Source organism: Chiloscyllium punctatum, chromosome 39 (genome assembly GCF_047496795.1).
Source record: "Chiloscyllium punctatum isolate Juve2018m chromosome 39, sChiPun1.3, whole genome shotgun sequence".
Taxonomy (NCBI): domain Eukaryota; kingdom Metazoa; phylum Chordata; class Chondrichthyes; order Orectolobiformes; family Hemiscylliidae; genus Chiloscyllium; species Chiloscyllium punctatum.
In genome coordinates this window covers 46,837,531-46,857,301 of record NC_092777.1, presented here as the reverse complement: position 1 = coordinate 46,857,301, position 19,771 = coordinate 46,837,531, and the positions used below count along the sequence as shown (strand labels likewise).

Below are 19,771 nucleotides of genomic sequence, written 5' to 3'. Positions count from 1 at the left end.
GCCTCTCTTCATAAGAAAATGCTTCCATACCGAACAACTGTCAAAATCTTCTCTCGACTGTCACCAATCTTGGATAAGGCTGCTAAAACTGTTCAATGTTCCAGGTGTGGTCTGACTCATGTCTGAGTAAGACCTTCTTGTTATGCCGTTTGACAAAGGCCAACAGTACATTAACTTTCCCTATACCGGCTAAAAAAAAAAAGGGGAGTTCCAGGAATTGACAGTGTGACACTGAGGGATTAGTGAAATATTTCCAAGTCAGGGTGTCAAAGGCTTGCCAGAAACCTGCAGGTATTGGAGTTGCCATTTATCTGCTGCTTTTGTTCTTAGAGATGATAGCATTGGACTTGGAAGGTGCTGTTGAAAGAGAATTGATGCATGTCTTGCATCTGGTACATTGAATACATTACTGCTTTGTTGATGGAAGGACTGAATATTTGTGGATGCAGTGCTAAGAGAATCCAACCATCTTCTCTCGGAGATAGAAATTGCCTAGGACAGTGAATCTTGCTTGCTAATTACAAGCCAAAGTCTTGTTGCACACAGAGTGCTTCGGTATGTCATGAAGTTGAAGGCGTGTGCTGTATCTTTAAAGGAGAGTGAATGTTGTTCTGAACAGAGATTACAAACACTTGTGATATGACTAGATGGCAGTCCCAGAGTGAGCTGGAAAACTGAAAATATGTAACATTTAGTTGTGAAAGGGTTGCTGTTTTGACAACAATTCACATTTAACCAGTTTAAGTTATATTCCAGGATACTAAAACACAATTGAGTTAGAATTTATTGTTTTGCCAACATCGAACCAATGCTACGATCCGATGTTGGGGGTACAAAGATACAGACATTTTGAAAATTGGAGAAAAAGCAACTGCCAATAAGACAAATGCCTGGAGATCTGAACATCTTGCTCTCCAAGAATTTAGGAAACACTCTCTATAACAAAAGGTACCTTTTCATATGAAACATACTCAGAAAAGAAAGACGACAACCTGGAGAGATCTTCAGCCAGACGAAGAGGAGTAGCTGTGCGGTTTTGAAATTAAGTTGATGTAATTTTATTAAGTGGCTTATTGGAACAGCATATTTTATAGATTTGGAAGCAGATAATAAGCAGTTGGGTGGGGGCTTAGATATATGTGAATATTTGTTTAACGTTCACTTTCAGAAATTAAAAAAAAATTGACGTCATTTTCTTTTAATAGTAGAGTTTGGGAGTTCTCTGTCACTTATATTTTGAGATGAGGAGAGCTTTCTGGGTTTTTGGGTTTAAATAACAGAAAGGTTCCACCTCCATGTTGTAACAAGTATGAGTGTTCTAAATAGGACTAGATATTGTTCCGTGAACATTCTAACTTTGATATTTTCTTACGGAAGGCCATTAATGAAGCTGTAACGATTGGTCTCCAATAACCACAGTTATCTTCTTTTGTGTTCAATTCAATCCGTGGAAATTTGTTCCCTGTATTGCTACTGATTGATGCCATATTGGATCAAATAATGGCTAATGTAAAGTACAATCAAGCACTAAAGACCAAATAGCTAACTCCTTAATTTTTAAAAGTTTTGGTGTCCAACAGAACACAGCTTAAAATAGAGGATAATTGGAAATATGAACTTGGTTTGAAATTCTTCTAATAAACTCCTTACTATCAAACATGAAAAAACCATCAATAAATGTTTGGAATTTACATGGAGAATGATAGTGATGTCGACGCGGGAGGGTATACACCAATGGGGAGAATGAATTTTTGTTCTCAAACCTGTCTGTCTATAGTAAAGTCCAGTCGGTGCAACCAAAGCTTGAGGAAATTACAGAGCAAAGTGTCCAGGTGTTCCATATTATAAAAAGGATTGCATCCCTTACTTTTACTGTTTATGTTTTTTCTCTCCCTCATTTCCAGGGCAGCATGTGGGACTTTAAGACTGCAAGTTTCCTCTTGCCTTTATTTCTGTTTTGAGATTGTGCATAAGCTACAATTATTAACCTCCAACATCAATCCTTTCCTCCACCCAATCCAAACCCAAACTAGTCTTTTCAATAAGGCCCCCACAATTTTGTTCCACTCATGCTCTTGACAGGCCAGTGGTAGGCTTTCCCCATGATTATGGGCATCACAAGTGGATCTTCTCACCCATTGGGTGCCACTGAACAAAAGAACTACCAAGGAGGCAATGGTTTCTTCCAGTGCAACATCTAGCCAGGCTCAGATCCCAAGCTAGATGAGAGTGATGGTGGGAAGGGGATGGTGTTTGGATGTAGTGGGTTCAACAGCAAAAGGAAGTGTGGGGCCCTCTGTGCCACCATTTGGGCTTTGTTAGTCACGTTCCCTGCATGACAAACCCTTCAAAAAAAAAAAAGGGGCCACAGGAGGCAGCCTAGAGAGGGCATTCATCACCCACTGAATGGCCACAGCAGATGGCAGGGAAACAAAGCCTTCTGACCATTGATTCTATCACGTTGAGATAGAAATGGCAGGGAACCCCCAGCACACTGCCACCGGATTATATGCAATTGCACCAAATCACACACAGGAGTCAGCACAGAACTCCAACCATGGGCTCTAGCAAACCACCCACTCCCTCTAGCAAACTGAAGTGACCCTTACTAATTCAGCAACATTGGTCATCTTGTTTCAGTGACAGGGTGGCGAATGGCCATAGTGGGATTTTAAAGTCACTTATTTGTGGTAATGGGAAACTCGGGAGGCCACAGAACACAAGACTGACAAAGTATAGGAGCTGGCATGGAAAGAAATGGGTCAGAACTCATGCAGGTCAAAATTGTGGGGTTCACGGAACAAAATCCCTACAGTGTGGATGCAGAGCCATTGACCCTCCAAAAAGCATCCCACCCAGATTTTTATCCCTGTAAGCCTGCATTTCCCATGCTAATCCAGCTAACTTGTACATCTTTGTACTGTGGGAGGAAAGCAGAACACCTGTAGGAAACCCACGCAGACAGGGGAGGAATGTCTATGTGGAGTTGCACAGTTGTCCGAGGCTGGAACTGAACCTCAGTCCCTGGTGCTATGAGGCAGCAGTGCTAATCACTTAGCCACTGTGCCATGACGAGAACATTTGAAAAGTTCAACCAAATAATATTGGAAGTTTTGATAGTCACAGTAATGGGGTATCATCAAACTGGAAATACATGGTCTTGATGAAGTATATGCGATTGAAAATCAAGATGTAGTTGAATAAGAAACAAAATTTGTAGGACAGAAAATGGCAGATTAAAGTGCTGGGTTATAAATAGGAAAGTCGGTACCTACCTACTCGACAATGTTTTCACTATCTCAGTCATTAGACCCGGAACATAATTTTCCCCAATTTATTCAGTTGCAAGTGAAATATGATCATAAGACTTCACTGCATTGTGAATATTATTTCTTCACACAACAACAAATGCTACAAAACAGGAGACAGAAGGGCACCATTTTGAGATTCCTAAAACATCAACACAAATTTGGGTAAGCTTCAAGTGGTCCCCAAATACCACTGGCCGTAGGCACTGCACTGACTTAGTTCCATGTGTTCTCTTACCTCTGTGGAATGCTCCAGAATACACCCAAATTAATGATGTCCTAATACACCGGTGTAGTACAAAAGAGTGAGCCCAAAACAGAATTTTTGCCAAAGAAAGCACAAGGAAAAACATGCCATGGTACCCACAGGTTCCATTTGTTACACACGTGATATCAGGACTCTGCTTTCTAGTGATACTTTGACAAAAGGTTTTCCTCTCACTTCTCAGTCCAGAAGTGGTCTAACATTGCAACAACAGAGGGGCTAACTAACTTACATGAGGTCCTTGATCTCTGTTCCAGTGAGTTAATCGAGTCCAATTAAGATCGAGGATCAGGTTTGTCATGTGCTCTCCCAGACCAGAGATGTACTTTGAGGCCAGGGAGGTAGAGATCTGCAGAAACTGATCAGCATAAAACAACGGCCCCACTGTTGTGTTCAGGCTAAACAAAAAAAAAAAGAATATATTAAGTGAACAGCTGAGAAATGAAACAAGTGAAAAAAATACACATTTCAGATTGTTGCATAGATTTGCTTTCCTGAAAGCTTTCAAAATTATTTGTTCATTCCCACCCCTGGGTGTCCTGGAGAAGGAAGTGGTGAGCTGCTTCTTTGAATCACTGCAGTCCACTTAGTGTAGGTATACAATTAGGGAGAGAGTTCCAAGTTTTTGACCCTGTAACACCAAAAGGAACAGCAATATTTCCAACTCAGGACCATAGTGTTTTCCTATCTGCTGGCCTTGTCCTTCAACATGGTAGTGATTGAAAGTTTCAAAGATGCTGTCTCAAGCCATGGTACGTTTCTGCATTGCACTGCATCTTGGAGATGGTACACAATGCTGCAACTGAGCATTGGTGCTAGAGGAAGTGAATTTTCTTATGGATATGTACGTCAATCAAGCAGTCTGTTTTGTCTCGAGTAATGTCAAGCTTCTGGAGCATGGAGCTGCACACACCCAGGCAAGTGGGGTATTCCATCATGCTCTTGTAGATGGCGGACAGGCTTTGAAAAGTCAGGATGTGAGATACTCTCTACAAGATTCCAAGCCTCTGACCAGCTCTTGTAGCCAGTGTTAACGATGCAAATTCAGCTCAGTTTCTGGTCAATAGTAACCCTCCATGATGTTGATAGTATGGGATTCGTTAGATTCTCTTTTGCTGGAGATGTGACAATACAAACAGCCAAGTGTACTCAATGCAGTGAAGATGTTCTTTAAAATTTTGTAACACAATGAAGGTGTTGCTGGTTAGGCAACATTTCTTGCCCATTCCTAATTGCCCAGAGGGTAGTTGAGAGTCAAACACATTGCTGTGGGTCTGGAGTCACATGTAGGCCAGACCAGGTAAGGACGGCACACTTCCTGCTGTAAAGGATGTCAGTGAACCAGATGGGTTTTTCTGACAATTGGCAATGGATTTATAGTAGTCATAGATTCTTAATTCCAGATATTTATTGAATTCAAATGTCACCATCTGCCAGGGTGGGATTCAAACCAAGCACATTACCAGGGTGTCTGGATTAACAGTCGAGGTGATGATATCACTAGGCCATCGCCTTTCCACTATAGGTTTTAATAAGATTATGCTGTAGTGCTCAAGAATAACACTTCAAAACTCACTGAAATAACTCAGGTAAAGCCCAATTCAGCTACAAAACTGGCAACAACTTGACATTTTTAAAAAAAAATGACCAGACATTTCCACATTTTCAGTCAAGGAGATCTTGTGTTTCAGTAGATAGCACCCTACTCCTCAAGGTTTTGGATTGTCTCTGTTATGGACTAGGCTAGACCACTCAAAACATTCTTAAGCAGGCAACACAGACAATAACTTTGCAATTTGTCTTGATAAGTATACAGTGAAAATTACCTGAAGTTAGCTAAGTTGACTACCATATTTTAAAACAGAAATGTTTATTAACAAAAATACAAAGAACAGAATAAAGAACCCCTACAGAAGTCAAGTCTATCCAAACTAGACTTTATTATGCTGTTCTGAATATACACAACAATCTCAATAAGCAAAGCCCTTAAACACAGTAAAAATGAAACAAAGGCTTACAAGTTGAAGTTAAAAGGGCAGAAGGAGAGAGAATCTAGCAACCTGTTGCCACACAGCTCCACAGCTGAACTCCCTGACTAGTTCTGAACTGAACTGCTCAGCTAGAGAGCTGACCACATCCCCTTGACCTACATAGGTTACTTCTAAAAACATAAAAGCTTTAGGCTAAAAGTCTCATCTGTTTACGTATAAACAAAAAGGCCTTGCATCTCTGTACAAAACCCAGCCATAATCGGAGCCCGGCCTGGTTACAACCCCTCTGAGAAAAGACCAAGGACACAGTATCCTTGAGAAAGGAACAGCTTTTAGAGAAAAGGACCAGCTTTGTGACATGTACCCTTGACTGGGACTTTGAACAGTGAAGAAACGTTCATGCTTCAAACCAATTGATTGCAAAATCCTCCAACGCTTCCTCATCTATTCCCCAAAGTGAGAATTTAGGAAGCAAGCAAAAATCATCACAGGAAAGCAAGGAATTAACAAGATACAGTTATGCTTACATACCAACAAGCCATTCAGTGCTTAGATTGGATGTTGTCAAGAGCATTCAGCCAGAAACAAGCAACTTGTGCACATTCCACCATGCGGTGAGTTCTTGACTGAATGAGACTTGACATCATAAACCCAGCTTTTTCCTTGATCCATTAATACCTTTGGGCTAATACCTTATTTATTTAAGCTATTAATCCGCTGATTTCCACAATTACCTGCACTACATTTCCTCCAGGTGATCCTGCAATGTCTCTATTGCATTGTCCCAATTTCTCTTTTCTGTTGCATTTGATTATACAACTTTACTGATTTTTCCTTACTACAGAAGAATAGAATGTCTGTATTTGGTTGAAATCTATCACCACTCTTATTCTTCCCCCAATTCTGATATAAAGACAAACTTGAAGTATTAACGTAGTGTCTCTCTCCACAAATGCTACCTGGCCGACCTATTGAGTATATCCAGTTTTTAAATTTTTAATTCAGCTTGCTTGGGTCAGTATTGAAAGTTTATTCCTCGCACTTATGCCATTTACATTTACTTCACTTTTAGAAGTATACATTCACCAGGTTAAAGATAACATCAAAGCAAACAGCAAGACTAAAGACTTACAGAACAAGGTTATTTGATTTCCTTTGTACAATGATGCCAAAAGGTCTGGATGAAAACCTAACTGTGTAGAGTTCAGTTGAAGGTTTTTCAATGTCATTAGGAACATCAATAGGAACCTCATAACGTTTGTTTCTTGGATCCTTAATCTGTTGAGACAAACTCAAGTTTTAAGGGGGAAGAAACTGATATCTGTGTAATGTGATGAAATTTAACAGGCAAGTTCATTAACTATATCTTTTTGCACTATTAAGCCAGGATACCTTGCTGTCTAGGTTTTAACTCTGGCCTTCCTCAAACAGAGCTACAAAAAAAAATGTTCACAGAAACATGGGTAACCCACAAGAAACGTTGTGACCTAAAATTTAAATCAACTTTACTGCGTCAACACACTTCATTTTTGTTCAGATAAAATAGTACATAAATTTTCATAGTTATAAGATAATAACTACTATACTGTTATAAGAATATAATAACTAGCAGCAGAATTAGGCAATTCAGCTCCTTGAGCCTACTGTACCATTCATTACGATTATAGCTGATCACATCTTGGCCGAAAAATGTGTTGCTGGAAAAGCACAGCAGGTCAGGCAGCATCCAAGGAGCAGGAGAATCGACATTTTGGGCATAAGCCTTTCTTCAGGAATGAGGAGGAAGATGATGCGTTCTTCCTCCAAGCATCGCGTTGCCATGGTCTGGCGAAGACCTTGGCGGAGTGGGAGGCCCTGTGGCTGAACACTAACTCCCCTGCCCACTCCGCCAAGGACATGCAGGTTCTTGGCCTCCTCCATCACCAGACCATGGCAGACACCAGCGCCTCATCTTCCGCCTAGGAACCCTCCAACCACAAGGGATGAATGTAGATTTCTCCAGCTTCCTCATTTCCCCTCTCCCCCACCTTATCTCAGTACCAACCCTCGGACTCAGCACTGCCTTCTTGACCTGCAATCTTCTTCCCGACCTCTCCACCCCCACCCCCTCTCCGGCCTATCACCCTCACCTTAACCTCCTTCCACCTATCACATTTCCAATGCCCTTCCCTACCTTTTATCTTAGCCTGCTTGGCACACCCTTCTCATTTCTGAAGGGCTTATGCCCGAAACGTCGATTCTCCTGCTCCTTGGATGCTGCCTGACCTGCTGCACTTTTCCAGCAACACATTTTTCAGCTCTGATCTCCAGCATCTGCAGTCCTCACTTTCTCCTAGTTGATCACATCTTGGCCTCAACTCCACTTTCCTGACCACTGTCCAAAACAATTATCACATTGAACTTAAGGCGACTAGATTATCAATGCAGTTAGATTTTTAATCGCTATTACTTACAGTAAAATGAAGTCTGCCTGCTGTCTCATAGATTACATTCAGCTCAAGTGCCATTATGTCATTCGGGAACAAGGTCTTCTCACTGCGGCTCAGTGTGGCCTTGTAGCCAGTACTGGTTGGAGAAAGATAATCCATGTTGTAAGAAGGATAGTTTGATGGCAAGAAACAGTGTGGGGTACCTGTACTGGCATTTGGATTCCAACAACAGCCACGTGCCTGGCATTTCTTCATGTCAATCACTTCATTGAAAGCACAATCTAACCTATTGATGTAATCAACATCACACTGACAGTGGCTGGAATGACTCTTATTGAATGATATTTTGTTCATCGTTTCGGAGGCTGCTGACCTATTTTCATAATTTGGAGATTGCCACAATAGATCTAGTGTAGTTCTGCTCATGGTAATAGATCTAGAAGTTACTAAAACATCTGGTACAGAGTAATTATAGCAGGCAATTACACTAATTAGAACAATAGCAAGCAGAATGACCCCAATTTTAAAAGTAGCAATTGCATGTACTCTTCGTTTAACCACAGATTTAAGTCCAATGAGTCCTGATCCTTCATTTCCTGAAGAAAGAGCCTGTTTTTCCATGTCACAATGTGGTGGTAACGTGATAAAAAGACAGTTGATCTTGAAGCTTTGTTCTAGTACCTAAATGAGAGAGAAAAAAAAGTTCAAAACCTGCAATGGTTTTGTGCTACAATAAAACAGACTTTGATCGAAACATATTATAATAGAATACTTCCAAAATACAGGAAAATATTAAACATGCTTGCAGAGTCAATGGATAAGGCCAATATAATTCAAGATGACAAAACATTAGGTTATTGATTTTTGCATAAAGGAGCCATTTTAATCATTCAACCCAGACTGCAAGTCTCTGATATTATGCCTGGCTAAGTAGTTAGCGTTGTTAATAAACTTCAGACATCTGACTCAACACAACTGTTGATGTATGTTGTATGTAGTGCACTAATCATAGCAACAAGTCAATATTAAAGCTAGTGGCAAGAGGCAGTTTGCAGCAAAAAGCAGATAAAGGCTGAAAAGGTAATAGCAACATGGCAGATGTGCTACGTTGTAATTTCAGCTGTCAACTCAGACACACGGATGGTTGGGAGAACAAAGACAAAAGTGCTACAAACAAAACTAAGTGCTACAAGCTTGTACTGAAGCACAACACATACTCTTTCTCTTGAAAAGAAAAAGACGACAGCTTACAAAATCAATGTAAGAAATCCTGGGGAAAAAAAAAAGTACAGGAACAAAATACCAAGAGAACTTTTTCCAGACTAAAGAGGCCTTGCTGTTACTCTTTAGCCCGTTCTGCTATTTCCTTTTTCTGAAATGATTTGAAATGTTTTTTGCCTTACTTTTAGCAAGGAAAAATGATTTTCTTTTCCTTAAAATAAACAAGCTTGTCATCTTTAAAAAGGGCAGCAAAAATAAGAAATTTGGCAAAGAAAAATACCACAAACAGCACATTAAATATAGATTTTTTTGACTTGGATTGGCAATGCATTGACGTTTGTCAGGACATCAGTTATTCAAGGAATCAATCCTTACTTAGAGATTGACAAATAACCACAAATTTCTCACATTATAAAATCAAAATAAAATGATCAAAATAAAGTTTGATTCAATTTCAGGATTAAATTCTGGTGAAATATTTGACCAATTCATAGATAGGTCTTGACTTAAAAAGGAAGAGAATGTCATTTCACTGAAGCTGAAATGCTTATGAAATTGGTGATGATTTCAACACACATCAAATCCTTCAGAAAAGCATTTCTAGACAAACCTCAAGAATATACTACTGATGCTCTAGTCAGTGGAGGATGCACTTTCAAATAAATTGTAATGGATTAGATTCCTTACAGAATGGAAATAGGCCCTTTGGCCCAACAAGTCTGCACCGACCCTCCAAGGAGTAACCCACCCAGACCCATTCCCCTACCCAATATTTACTCCTGACTATGGGCAATTTAGCATGGCCAGTTCACCTAACCTGCATATCTTTGGACTGTGGGAGGAAAGCCACACAGACATGGGGAGAATGTGCAAACTCCACACAGACAGTCGCCCTAGGCAGGAAGTGAACCTGGGTCCTTGGTGCTGTGAGGCAACAGTGCTAACCAATGAGCCACCATGCAGGCCAGCTGTAGTTACAAGTGCTTTACTCTGACACAACTATTACAACAGTCACCATATTCAATGGAATGTCTAAATCTTTTAAAGGCGTGGCTTGTTTCAACTACAAAAACAACTTGTTTCTTCAGATCCCCCAGATTATTAATCTACCAGAACATATTCCAATAACATATGGACCATATCAAAGAATCACACAGGCCACCTAGATGTACAGGTGATAAAGATGTATGGAAGGTGTTTAACCAAAAAAAACGACTGACAAAAGGTGTCTGTTTGTTCCTACACATTGAAGTTTACACAAGATAGTTCCTTTGAGTTCTTCCCTGCCAAAAACACACCATATACATATGGAGGACAATAGACAATAGGTGCAGGAGTAGGCCATTCTGCCCTTCGAGCCTGCACCACCATTCAATATGATCATGGCTGATCATCCTTAATAAGTATCCTGTTCCTGCCTTATCTCCATAACCCTTGATTCCACAATCCTTGAGTGCTCTAACTCTTTCTTAAATGAATCCAGAGACTGGGCCTCCACTGCCCTCTGGGGCAGAGCATTCCACACAGCCACCACTCTCTGGGTGAAGAAGTTTCTCCTCATCTCTGTCCGAAATGGTCTACCCTGTATTTCTAAGCTGTGTCCTCTGGTTCGGTACTCACGCATCAGCGGAAACATGTTTCCTGCTTCCAGAGTGTCCAATCCTTTAATAATCTTATATGTCTCTATCTGATCCCTTCTCCATCTTCTAAACTCAAGGGTATACAAGCCCAGTCGCTCCAGTCTTTCAACACAAGGTAGTCCCGCCATTCCAGGAATTGACCTCGTGAACCTACGCTGCACTCCCTCAATAACCAGAATGTCTTTCCTCAAATTTGAAGACCAGAACTGCACACAGTACTCCAGGTGTGGTCTCACCAGGGCCCTGTACAGCTGCAGAAGAACTTCTGCTTCTATACTCAATCCCTCTTGTTATGAAGGCCAACATGCTATTAGCCTTCTTCACTAACTGCTGTGCCTGCATGCTTACCTTCATTGACTGGTGTACAAGAACATCCAGATTTCTCTGTACTGTCCCTTTACCTAAACTGATTCCATTTAGGTAGTAATCTGCCTTCCTGTTCTTGCCACCAAAGTGGATAACCATACATTTATCCACATTAAACTGCATCTGCCATGCATCTGACCACTCACCTAACCTGTCCAGATCACCCTGTAATCTCCTAACATCCTCATCACATTTCACCCTGCACCCAGCTTAGTATCATCAGCAAATTTGCTAATGTTACTACTAATACCATCTTCTATATCATTTACATATATTGTAAAAATCTGCGGTCCCAGTACTGATCCCTGCGGAACCCCACTGGTCACTGCCTGCCATTCCGAAATGGAGCCGTTTACCACTACTCTGTTTCCTGTCAGCCAACCAACTTTCAATCCAAGTTAGTACTTTGCCCCCAATACCATGCGCCCTAAATTTGCTCACTAACCTCCTATGTGGGACTTTATCAAAAGCTTTCTCTAAGTCCAGGTACACCACATCTACTGGATCTCCCTCGTCCATCTTCAGAGTTACATCCTCAAAATTCCAGAAGATTAGTCAAGCATGATTTCCCCTTCATAAATCCATGCTGACTCTGACCTATCCTGTTACTACTATCCAGATGTGTTGTAATTTCATCCTTTATAATAGACTCCAGCATCTTTCCCACTACTGAGGTCAGACTAACTGGTCTATAAATTTCCTGCTTTCTCTCTCCCACCTTTCTTAAAAAGTGGTATAACATTAGCCACCCTCCAATCCGCAGGACTTGATCCCGAATCTATCGAACTCTGGAAAATAATCACCAACGCATCCACGATTTCTCGAGCCACCTCCTTCAGTACCCTGGGATGTAGACCATCAGGCCCCGGGGACTTATCAACCTTCAGACCTAACAGTCTCTCCAACACCAATTCCTGGCAAATATAAATATAAGTTCAGATCCTTCAGCCACTGTTACCTCATGGAGATTGCTTGTGTCTTCCCCAGTAAACACAAATCTGAAGTACCAATTCAATTCTTCTGCCATTTCTTTGTTCCCCGTAATATATTCCCCTGTTTCTGTCTTCAAGGGCCCAACTTTAGTCTTAACCATTTTTTTTGCCTTTCACATACCTTAAAAAATAACTTTTACTATCCTCCTTTATATTATTGCCCAGTTTACCTTCGTACCTCATTTTTTCTCTGCATATTTCCTTCTTACTAATCGTCTGTTGTTCTTTAAAAGCTTCCCAGTCCTCCATTTTCCCACTTATCTTTGCTATGTTATACTTTTTCCTCTTTTAACTTTATATGTTTCTTAACTTCCCTCGTCAGCCACGGCCACCCATGCCTTCTCCTAGGATCTTTCTTCCTTTTTGGAATGAACTGATCCTGCAACTTCTGCATTATACACAGAAATATCTGCCATTGTTCTTCTATTGTCATCTCTGATAAGGTATTGCACCACTGAACTTTGGCCAGCTCCTCCCTCATAGCTCCATAGTTCCCTTTATTCAACTGAAAAATTGTCACTTCCGATTGTACCCTCTCCCTCTCAAATTGCAGATTGAAGCTTATTGTATTATGGTCACACTTTCAATTTCTCAAAAATGCTCCATCATACAATAACTATTTCCATAATGAGACTTCCCTTGAGAAGATTTGCAGCTTACATTGAGTTTCTGGGTGTAGGTTTGCTCACTGAGCAGGAAGGTTTGTTTTGTTACCATACTAGGTAACATCATCAGTGAGCCCCCGAAAAAGCACTGGTGGTATGACTCGCTTTCTATTTGTGTGTTTCTGTTTCCTTAGGTTGATGATGCCATTTCCCATGGTGACATCATTTCCCATTCTTTTTCTGATGGGCTGGTAAATGGGATCCAAGTTAACGTGCTTGTTGAGAGTGTTCTGGTTGGAATGCCATGGTTCAAGGAATTTTCATGCATGTCTCTGTTTGGCTGGTCCTAGGATGGATCTGTTGTCCCAGCCAAAGTGGTGTCCTTCCTCATCTGTATGTAAGAATACTCCTGAGAATGGGTCATGTCTTTTTGTGGTTGGTTTATGTTAATTTATCCTGGTGACAAGTTTCCGGCCTGTTTGTCCAATGTAGTGTTAGTTACTGGTCTTGCAAGGTATTTTGTAAGTGACATTTTGTATAGGGTCTTTCAAGTTCATTAGCTGCTGTTTTAGCGTGTTGGTAGCTTTGTGGGCCACCATGATGCCAAGAGGTCCGAAGTCTGGCAGTCATTTCCAAGATGTCTTTGATGTAGGGGAGAGTAGCTAGAGTTTCTGGATTCATTTTGTCTGCTTGTTTGGGTTTGTTGCTGAGAAATCAGCAGAATGTATTCATTGGGTACCCATTCTTTTTGAATGTATCGTATAGGTAATTTTCCTCTGCTATTTGTAGTTCCTCTGTGGTGCAGTGTATGGTGGCTCGTTGAAATAATGTTCTAATGCAGCTTCATTTGTGGGTATTGGGATGATTGTCCAATGTAGTGTTTGTTACAGACCCAAACAGGCAGAAAACTAGCCACCAGGATACATGACCCACTCGCACTAATACCTTTGCATACAGATGAGGAAGGACACCAATTAGACGAGGAGAACACATCCATCCTTGGACAAGCCAAACAGAGACATGTGCAAGAATTCCTTGAAGCATGGCACTCCAACCAGAACTCTCTCAACAAACACATTGGCTTGGACCCCAGTTACCACCCCCGAGAAAAGAACAGGAAATAACCACCACAGGAAGTGACATCACTGACAGAGAACCAAAACAAAGTGGGCCATACCACCAGTGCATTTGGAGACTCACTGATGATGTTACTAATATGGTGACGAAACATCTGAAAATGAACTTTGCAGCTCAGCAAGCAAACCTGCATCCATAATACATGCTCTTTAAGATTTTAGTAGATTAAAAGCAGATGCATTTCAGAAGGGCCTCAGAGCATATAATAGTTACTGAATTTGGTTCCAAGGTCATTAAAACAGCTAAATCAAATTGCTCCAACACTGAAGGAGAAACTGTTGCTCTAGTTTTTGGCATACAACGGTTTTGTAGATACCCAATCAGCAAGAATATCATTCATACTGACTACAAACTGCCATAAGTGATCTGTCAAAAACATAAGTGTTGGATGTCAGTCATCTCAGAGCTGAAAATGTGTTGCTGGAAAAGCACAGGTCAGGCAGCATCCAAGGAACAGGAGAATGGACGTTTCGGGCATAAGCCCTTCTTCAGGAATGATTCCTGAAGGGCTTATGCCCGGAACGTCCATTCTCCTGTTCCTTGGATGCTGCCTGACCTGCGCTTTTCCAGCAACACATTTTCAGCTCTGATCTCCAGCATCTGCAGTCCTCACTTTCTCCTGTCAGTCATCTCAGCTCCAGGTCATCTCTGTAGGAGTTCCTCAGGGAAGTGTTTGAGCTGCTTCAAAGACCTTCCCTTTGGAGGTCAGAAGTGGGAATGTTCACTGATGATTGCACAACATTTCAGTACTATTCATCACTCCTCAGATATTGAAGCAGTCCATATCCAAATGCAGCATGATCCAGTCAATGCACAGGTTTGGGCTGAAAAATGGCAAGTAACACTTGGGCCACACAAATATCAGGCAAGACCATCACCCCTTGACAGTCAATGGTATAATGGAATCCCCCACTTACTATCATGGGATTTACCATTAACCAGAAACTCGACTGTACTAATCATATAAATACACTGGCTACAGCTAGTAGTTTGCAGCAAGCACCTCACCTACTGACTTCCCAAAGACTGTCTACCATCCTTTCCTGGTCTGGCTTATATGAGACTTGAGACACACAATGTGATTTACTCTCAAGTGCCATCTCAGCAATTAACAATAAGCAATAAATGCTGGCCCAGCCAGTGAAACCACATCCTATCAATGGGCTAGAAGCAGGCAGGTGAGATTAGTTTAGTTTGGGATTACAATCAGCATAGACTAGTTGGGCCAAAGGAAATGTTTCCATGCTGTATGGCTTTATGACTATGTATTAGGTACAAAGCATTAACTGAACAGAGACAATACTTATCTGCAACCTAATCTGCAATTTGATTCCTAGCATCAAAATAAAAGGTGACACGTTGTATCACAGCACAGATTTTCCAGACCTTTGAGAGATTTCCATGAAATGACAACATGCAACACCCCAGGATAAAGGTACGCAATTCGCCTCAGTTGCAGTCGCTGTACAATGGAGTTAGTGTAGTGTTTACATATTCATGGCTGACAGTCATAGACTGGAACATCATTAAGTAGAGAATCCAGACATGCAAGCCAACATCAGAAGTCTAATTTAACAAACTATTGTGGCTATTTTAACATAGGTAACATAAAAGCAACAAAGCTGATCGCTGTTTGTAACTCAAATACGCAGGTATCATTTCCCTTGTCTGCAGCGAATGCCTTTTTAGGATAACTTCTGTTGACGCCAGAAAATACCTCTGGCAGATGCAATATACCAAAATCCCTTTAACATTAAAACATGAAACAAGAAATGAAAGCGCTTACTCTTCTGGAACTAAATGTTGAGACAGACTCTGGTTAGTAAGCAGGGTCAAAAGCTGCGGTGAAATGTGATGACAGGGATTTTTAGGTGCCGAGTTGTGAAACAGGCTGGAGGGGCCTGAAAGACTTCCTCCTGTTGTTCTCCGCAGTCCCGGTCCCACTGTATTTGACACCAGGTTACACCAACAGGTTTACGTGAAACCACAAACTTTCGAAGCGCTGCTCCTTCATCGGGTACTTGAGGCCGCGATGGAAAGTGGAAAAGGCTGGAAACACCGATCCGAGGAGTTGGATTCAGTCACACTCCAATCTTCTACCACATTGTAAGTGACGACCAGAACCAGCTCACAGTTCACTGCCGTGTGTCTACCTCAGATAACCTCCTGACCCGAGAAGCAGAAATGAACAAACCGCCGGTGAGCCGAGTCACATGACAGCTCCGGCTTCACCCACTGGGCCGGTCCACATCTACAACGGTCACGGGGAGGGGTGTCTGTTCCTTACCTTCTCACCCTTGACGACCCAACCTCCACACACAAACACCCCCTCTCCCAAAGCATGGTACAGTCCGACAACGCACTGGGACAGCGGCCGGGTTGTTGTAATCGTCTCTTAGCAACAGAGAACATGGCGGACGGAGAGAGGTAACTTCATCACTTCCCTCATCTATTCTTAATACTTCAATGTTCACATTTTTTATAATGTCTGTTTTTTTTCGAAATATTTCAGTAGATGTTTGTATAATAAAGAAAACCATGCTTCTTAAAGGAATGTTGAACAATAAAGAACAGCTGAAATGGAATTATTTAGAGTTAACATTGTGGTTAATCCCTAAGTTAGATTTGATGGAAAAATGAATAAATTTGGATTGACACCTGCGTTTGTAAAATTTCCTGGTTGTAGAATTCCGATAGTGCGGAAGCAGCCGATTCGCCCCATCGAGCCCACACCGACCCACTGAAGAGTATCCTTCCCAGACATAACCCCCCACCGTTTTCCTATAACCCTGCGTTTCCCATGGCTTATCCACCTAGCCTGCACACCTGTGGATACCATGGCCAATTTAGCATGATCAATCCACCTAACCTGCTCATCTTTGGAATGTGGGAGGAAACCAAAGCACCTGGAGGAAACCCACACAGAACACAGAGAGAATGTGCAAACGCCAGACAGGTGGGATTGAACCCAGTCCTTGGCACCGTGAGGCAGCAGTGCTAACCACTGGACTACTGCACCTTTATTGACAATTGGTTATTCACCACAGAAATAGCATCATTTTGATTTAAGGATATAAAAAATATGAGCCTTCCATAAAAGATGGTTGGCCGAAATGTTAATTTTCCTATAAGGTAACATATTAAAAATATATCCCAATATGATTTTGTAGAATTGATAAAAACAATATTTATTAAAATGCAAGAAGACCTCATTATACAGATTCACTTGTTGGACAATGGAAAGCATTGTGGTAGTTAGTATGTCATTGGAATGAAATTAATAGAATGGAATCATCAGCGAATGAGTAAACTAGGTTAGATGATGAATCAAGAAAGGGATTACTGTGAAAATAGAACAAAATGACATGAATGGCAGGGATAATGGAAAATAATAGCAGACGATGACATATCCCTCCCAGATTGTCTCAACGCCTTCTATGCTCACTTGGAGCAGAATTTCAGCAGAGAGATAACAAATATTCCAACAAGTCCTGATGCACCTATCCCAATGGTCACTGCATCAGAGGCCAGATCAGTTTTCCTTTGTGTAAATCTAAGGAAAAGAATGGGACCAGACGGAATACCAAGCCGTGCACTCAGAGCATGCACAGATCAACTGGCAGAGGTCTTCTTGGACATCTTCAACTTCTCCCTGCAGCAGGCCACTGTCCCTGACTGTTTCAAGAGGGCCAACATCATCCCTGTGCCTAAGAAGGCTCATGCAACATATCTCAATGACTACCGCCCAGTGGTTCTAACTTTGGTGGTCATGAAGTGCTTTGAAAGAGTAGTCATGATATTAATCAACTCTAGCCTCCCCACTACTTTTGACCTACTCCAATATGCCTTTTGGACCAACAGATCCATGTCAGATGCCACATCACTTGCCCTTCACTCCTGCCTAGGACATCTTGACACCAAGAACAGCTATGTAAGAATCCTACTCATTGACTACAGTTCATTACTATCCCCTCGAGACTTTTTACTAAAGTTAGTATTCTTGGACTAAGCCCTTCTCTCTGCAACTGCATTCTCAGTTTCCTGATCCACAGGCCACAATCGGTGAAAACTGGGGGCAATATTTCATCCTCACTAACACTCAACACTGGAGCCATGAGGGGTGCATTCTGTACTCATTGTTTACCCATGACTGCGTCACCAAATACCAGATAATGCCATTTACAAGTTCGCAGATGACCACTATAGTCGGTCGAATCTCAGATGGCGACGAAACAGACTACAGACGGGAGGTGGAAGACCCTGAAAAATAGTGCACTGAGAACAACCCAGCTCTCAATGCTAGCAAAACCAAGGAACTCATTATTGACTTTTGGTGGGATGTTATTCATGCCCCCCTTTACATTAACAGCACAGAGGTGGAATGAGTGGAGAGTGTCAAGCTGTTGGGAGTGATCATCCACAACAAGCCTTCTGGGACTCTTCATGTGGATGCACTGGTTGCAAATACCCAACAACGTCTCTTCTTCCTCAGGCAGCTGAGGAAATTTGGCATGGTGGTGCATACCCTAGGTAGGTGCACTATCAAGAGCATCCTGTCTGGACCTATCACTACCTGGTATGACAACTGTACCATTTAAGATCGAAGAGAGTTACAGACAGTGGTGAACATCACAAAGGCCAACCTCCCATCTATAGAATCCATCTATCAGGTCCGCTGTTAAGGAAAGGCCGCCAGCATTCTCAAAGATCCATCCCACCCTGGCAATGAAAGCTTGTGAAACCAGGTAGTGATACATCCAGACGGAATGTTCTTGATGGTGCATCTATACAAGTTGGCAAGGGTATTCGCCGTCATGCCAAATTTCCTCTGCTGCCTGAGGAAGAAGAGACATTGTTGGGCCTTTGCAACCAGTGCATCCACATGAAAAGTTCCAGAAAGCTTGTTGTGGATGACCACTCCCAAGAGCTTGACACACTCCACTCATTCCACCTCTGTGCTGTTAATGGGTAAGGGGTCATGAATAACATCCTGCCAGAAGTAAATAATCAGTTCCTTGGTTTTACCGACATTGAGAGCTAGGTTGTTCTCAATGCACCATTTTTCGAGGTCTTCCACCTCCTGTCTGCAGTCTGTCATCTTGGAGAAGGTACAGAAGCCTTAACACATGCACCAGCCAGTTTCGAAACAGTTTCTACCCTACTGTTGCTAGAATACTTAATGGACTCACAAACTTTTAACATTCGCCTGTACCTGTGTATTTGTTTTTGCTGCTGTTTATCTATTATTTACTTATCTATGCCACTTAGCTATGTAATCTGTCTGTATTGCTCGCAAGACAAAGCTTCAAAGTTTGGAGAAGATTTGTAGCTCGGGTGCTCGTTGTTGTGGTTCTGTCCAGCTCGGCGAACAGAACCACAACAACAGACAAAGCTTTTCACTGTGCCTCAGTACATGTGACAATAAATTCAATTCAATTCAATTCAATGAACCAAAGCCTGGTCTTCAGCACCTCGAGTGATCTGAGAGGAATCATCATAGGAAATATAAGTTTATGTTTAAAGTGGTCTCTTAAAATGTAGTTCTAAACCAGTAAATTATTTGCATTATTCAATATTGAACATTTGTTTAATATGATTATTAAGTTCCTTTGTTTCATTTTTCATAGCCCCCCATCTGAGACCTTTCAAACCTTGCATGAGGATGAAGATGCACCAGAGAGTGCGCAGATGGTAAATACAATTTTTGGCTGTTTGATTTTTATTATAAATATGGTAGCAGTTGTGCCTTGCATTGTATCATAGACTAAGCACTTCAGAAGACAAGTTTTGTTGTAAAATTTCTCCAAACATTTGAGA

At 41.5% G+C, this 19,771-nt stretch overlaps 2 protein-coding genes across 3 annotated transcripts in view; one reads left to right on the top strand and one right to left on the bottom strand.

Annotated features, from left to right (window-relative positions):
- Window positions 1-16,202, bottom strand: part of LOC140464019 (lysosomal alpha-glucosidase-like) — a 50,063-nt gene extending 33,861 nt beyond the window's left edge. Inside the window, exons 1-4 of the mRNA XM_072558623.1 lie at window positions 15,741-16,202; window positions 8,018-8,674; window positions 6,697-6,842; window positions 3,806-3,971 (exon numbers count right to left, since the gene is read on the bottom strand). Of these exons, the coding sequence (XP_072414724.1) occupies window positions 3,806-3,971; window positions 6,697-6,842; window positions 8,018-8,614 (909 nt within the window). The 5' untranslated portion in view covers window positions 8,615-8,674; window positions 15,741-16,202. The remainder of the gene's footprint in view (window positions 1-3,805; window positions 3,972-6,696; window positions 6,843-8,017; window positions 8,675-15,740) is intronic.
- Window positions 16,145-19,771, top strand: part of ccdc40 (coiled-coil domain 40 molecular ruler complex subunit) — a 95,364-nt gene continuing 91,737 nt past the window's right edge. For both annotated transcript variants that reach the window (XM_072558614.1, XM_072558613.1), the window contains exons 1-2: window positions 16,145-16,381; window positions 19,582-19,645. In XM_072558614.1, coding sequence (XP_072414715.1) covers window positions 16,296-16,381; window positions 19,582-19,645 — 150 coding nt within the window. In that variant the 5' untranslated portion in view covers window positions 16,145-16,295. The remainder of the gene's footprint in view (window positions 16,382-19,581; window positions 19,646-19,771) is intronic.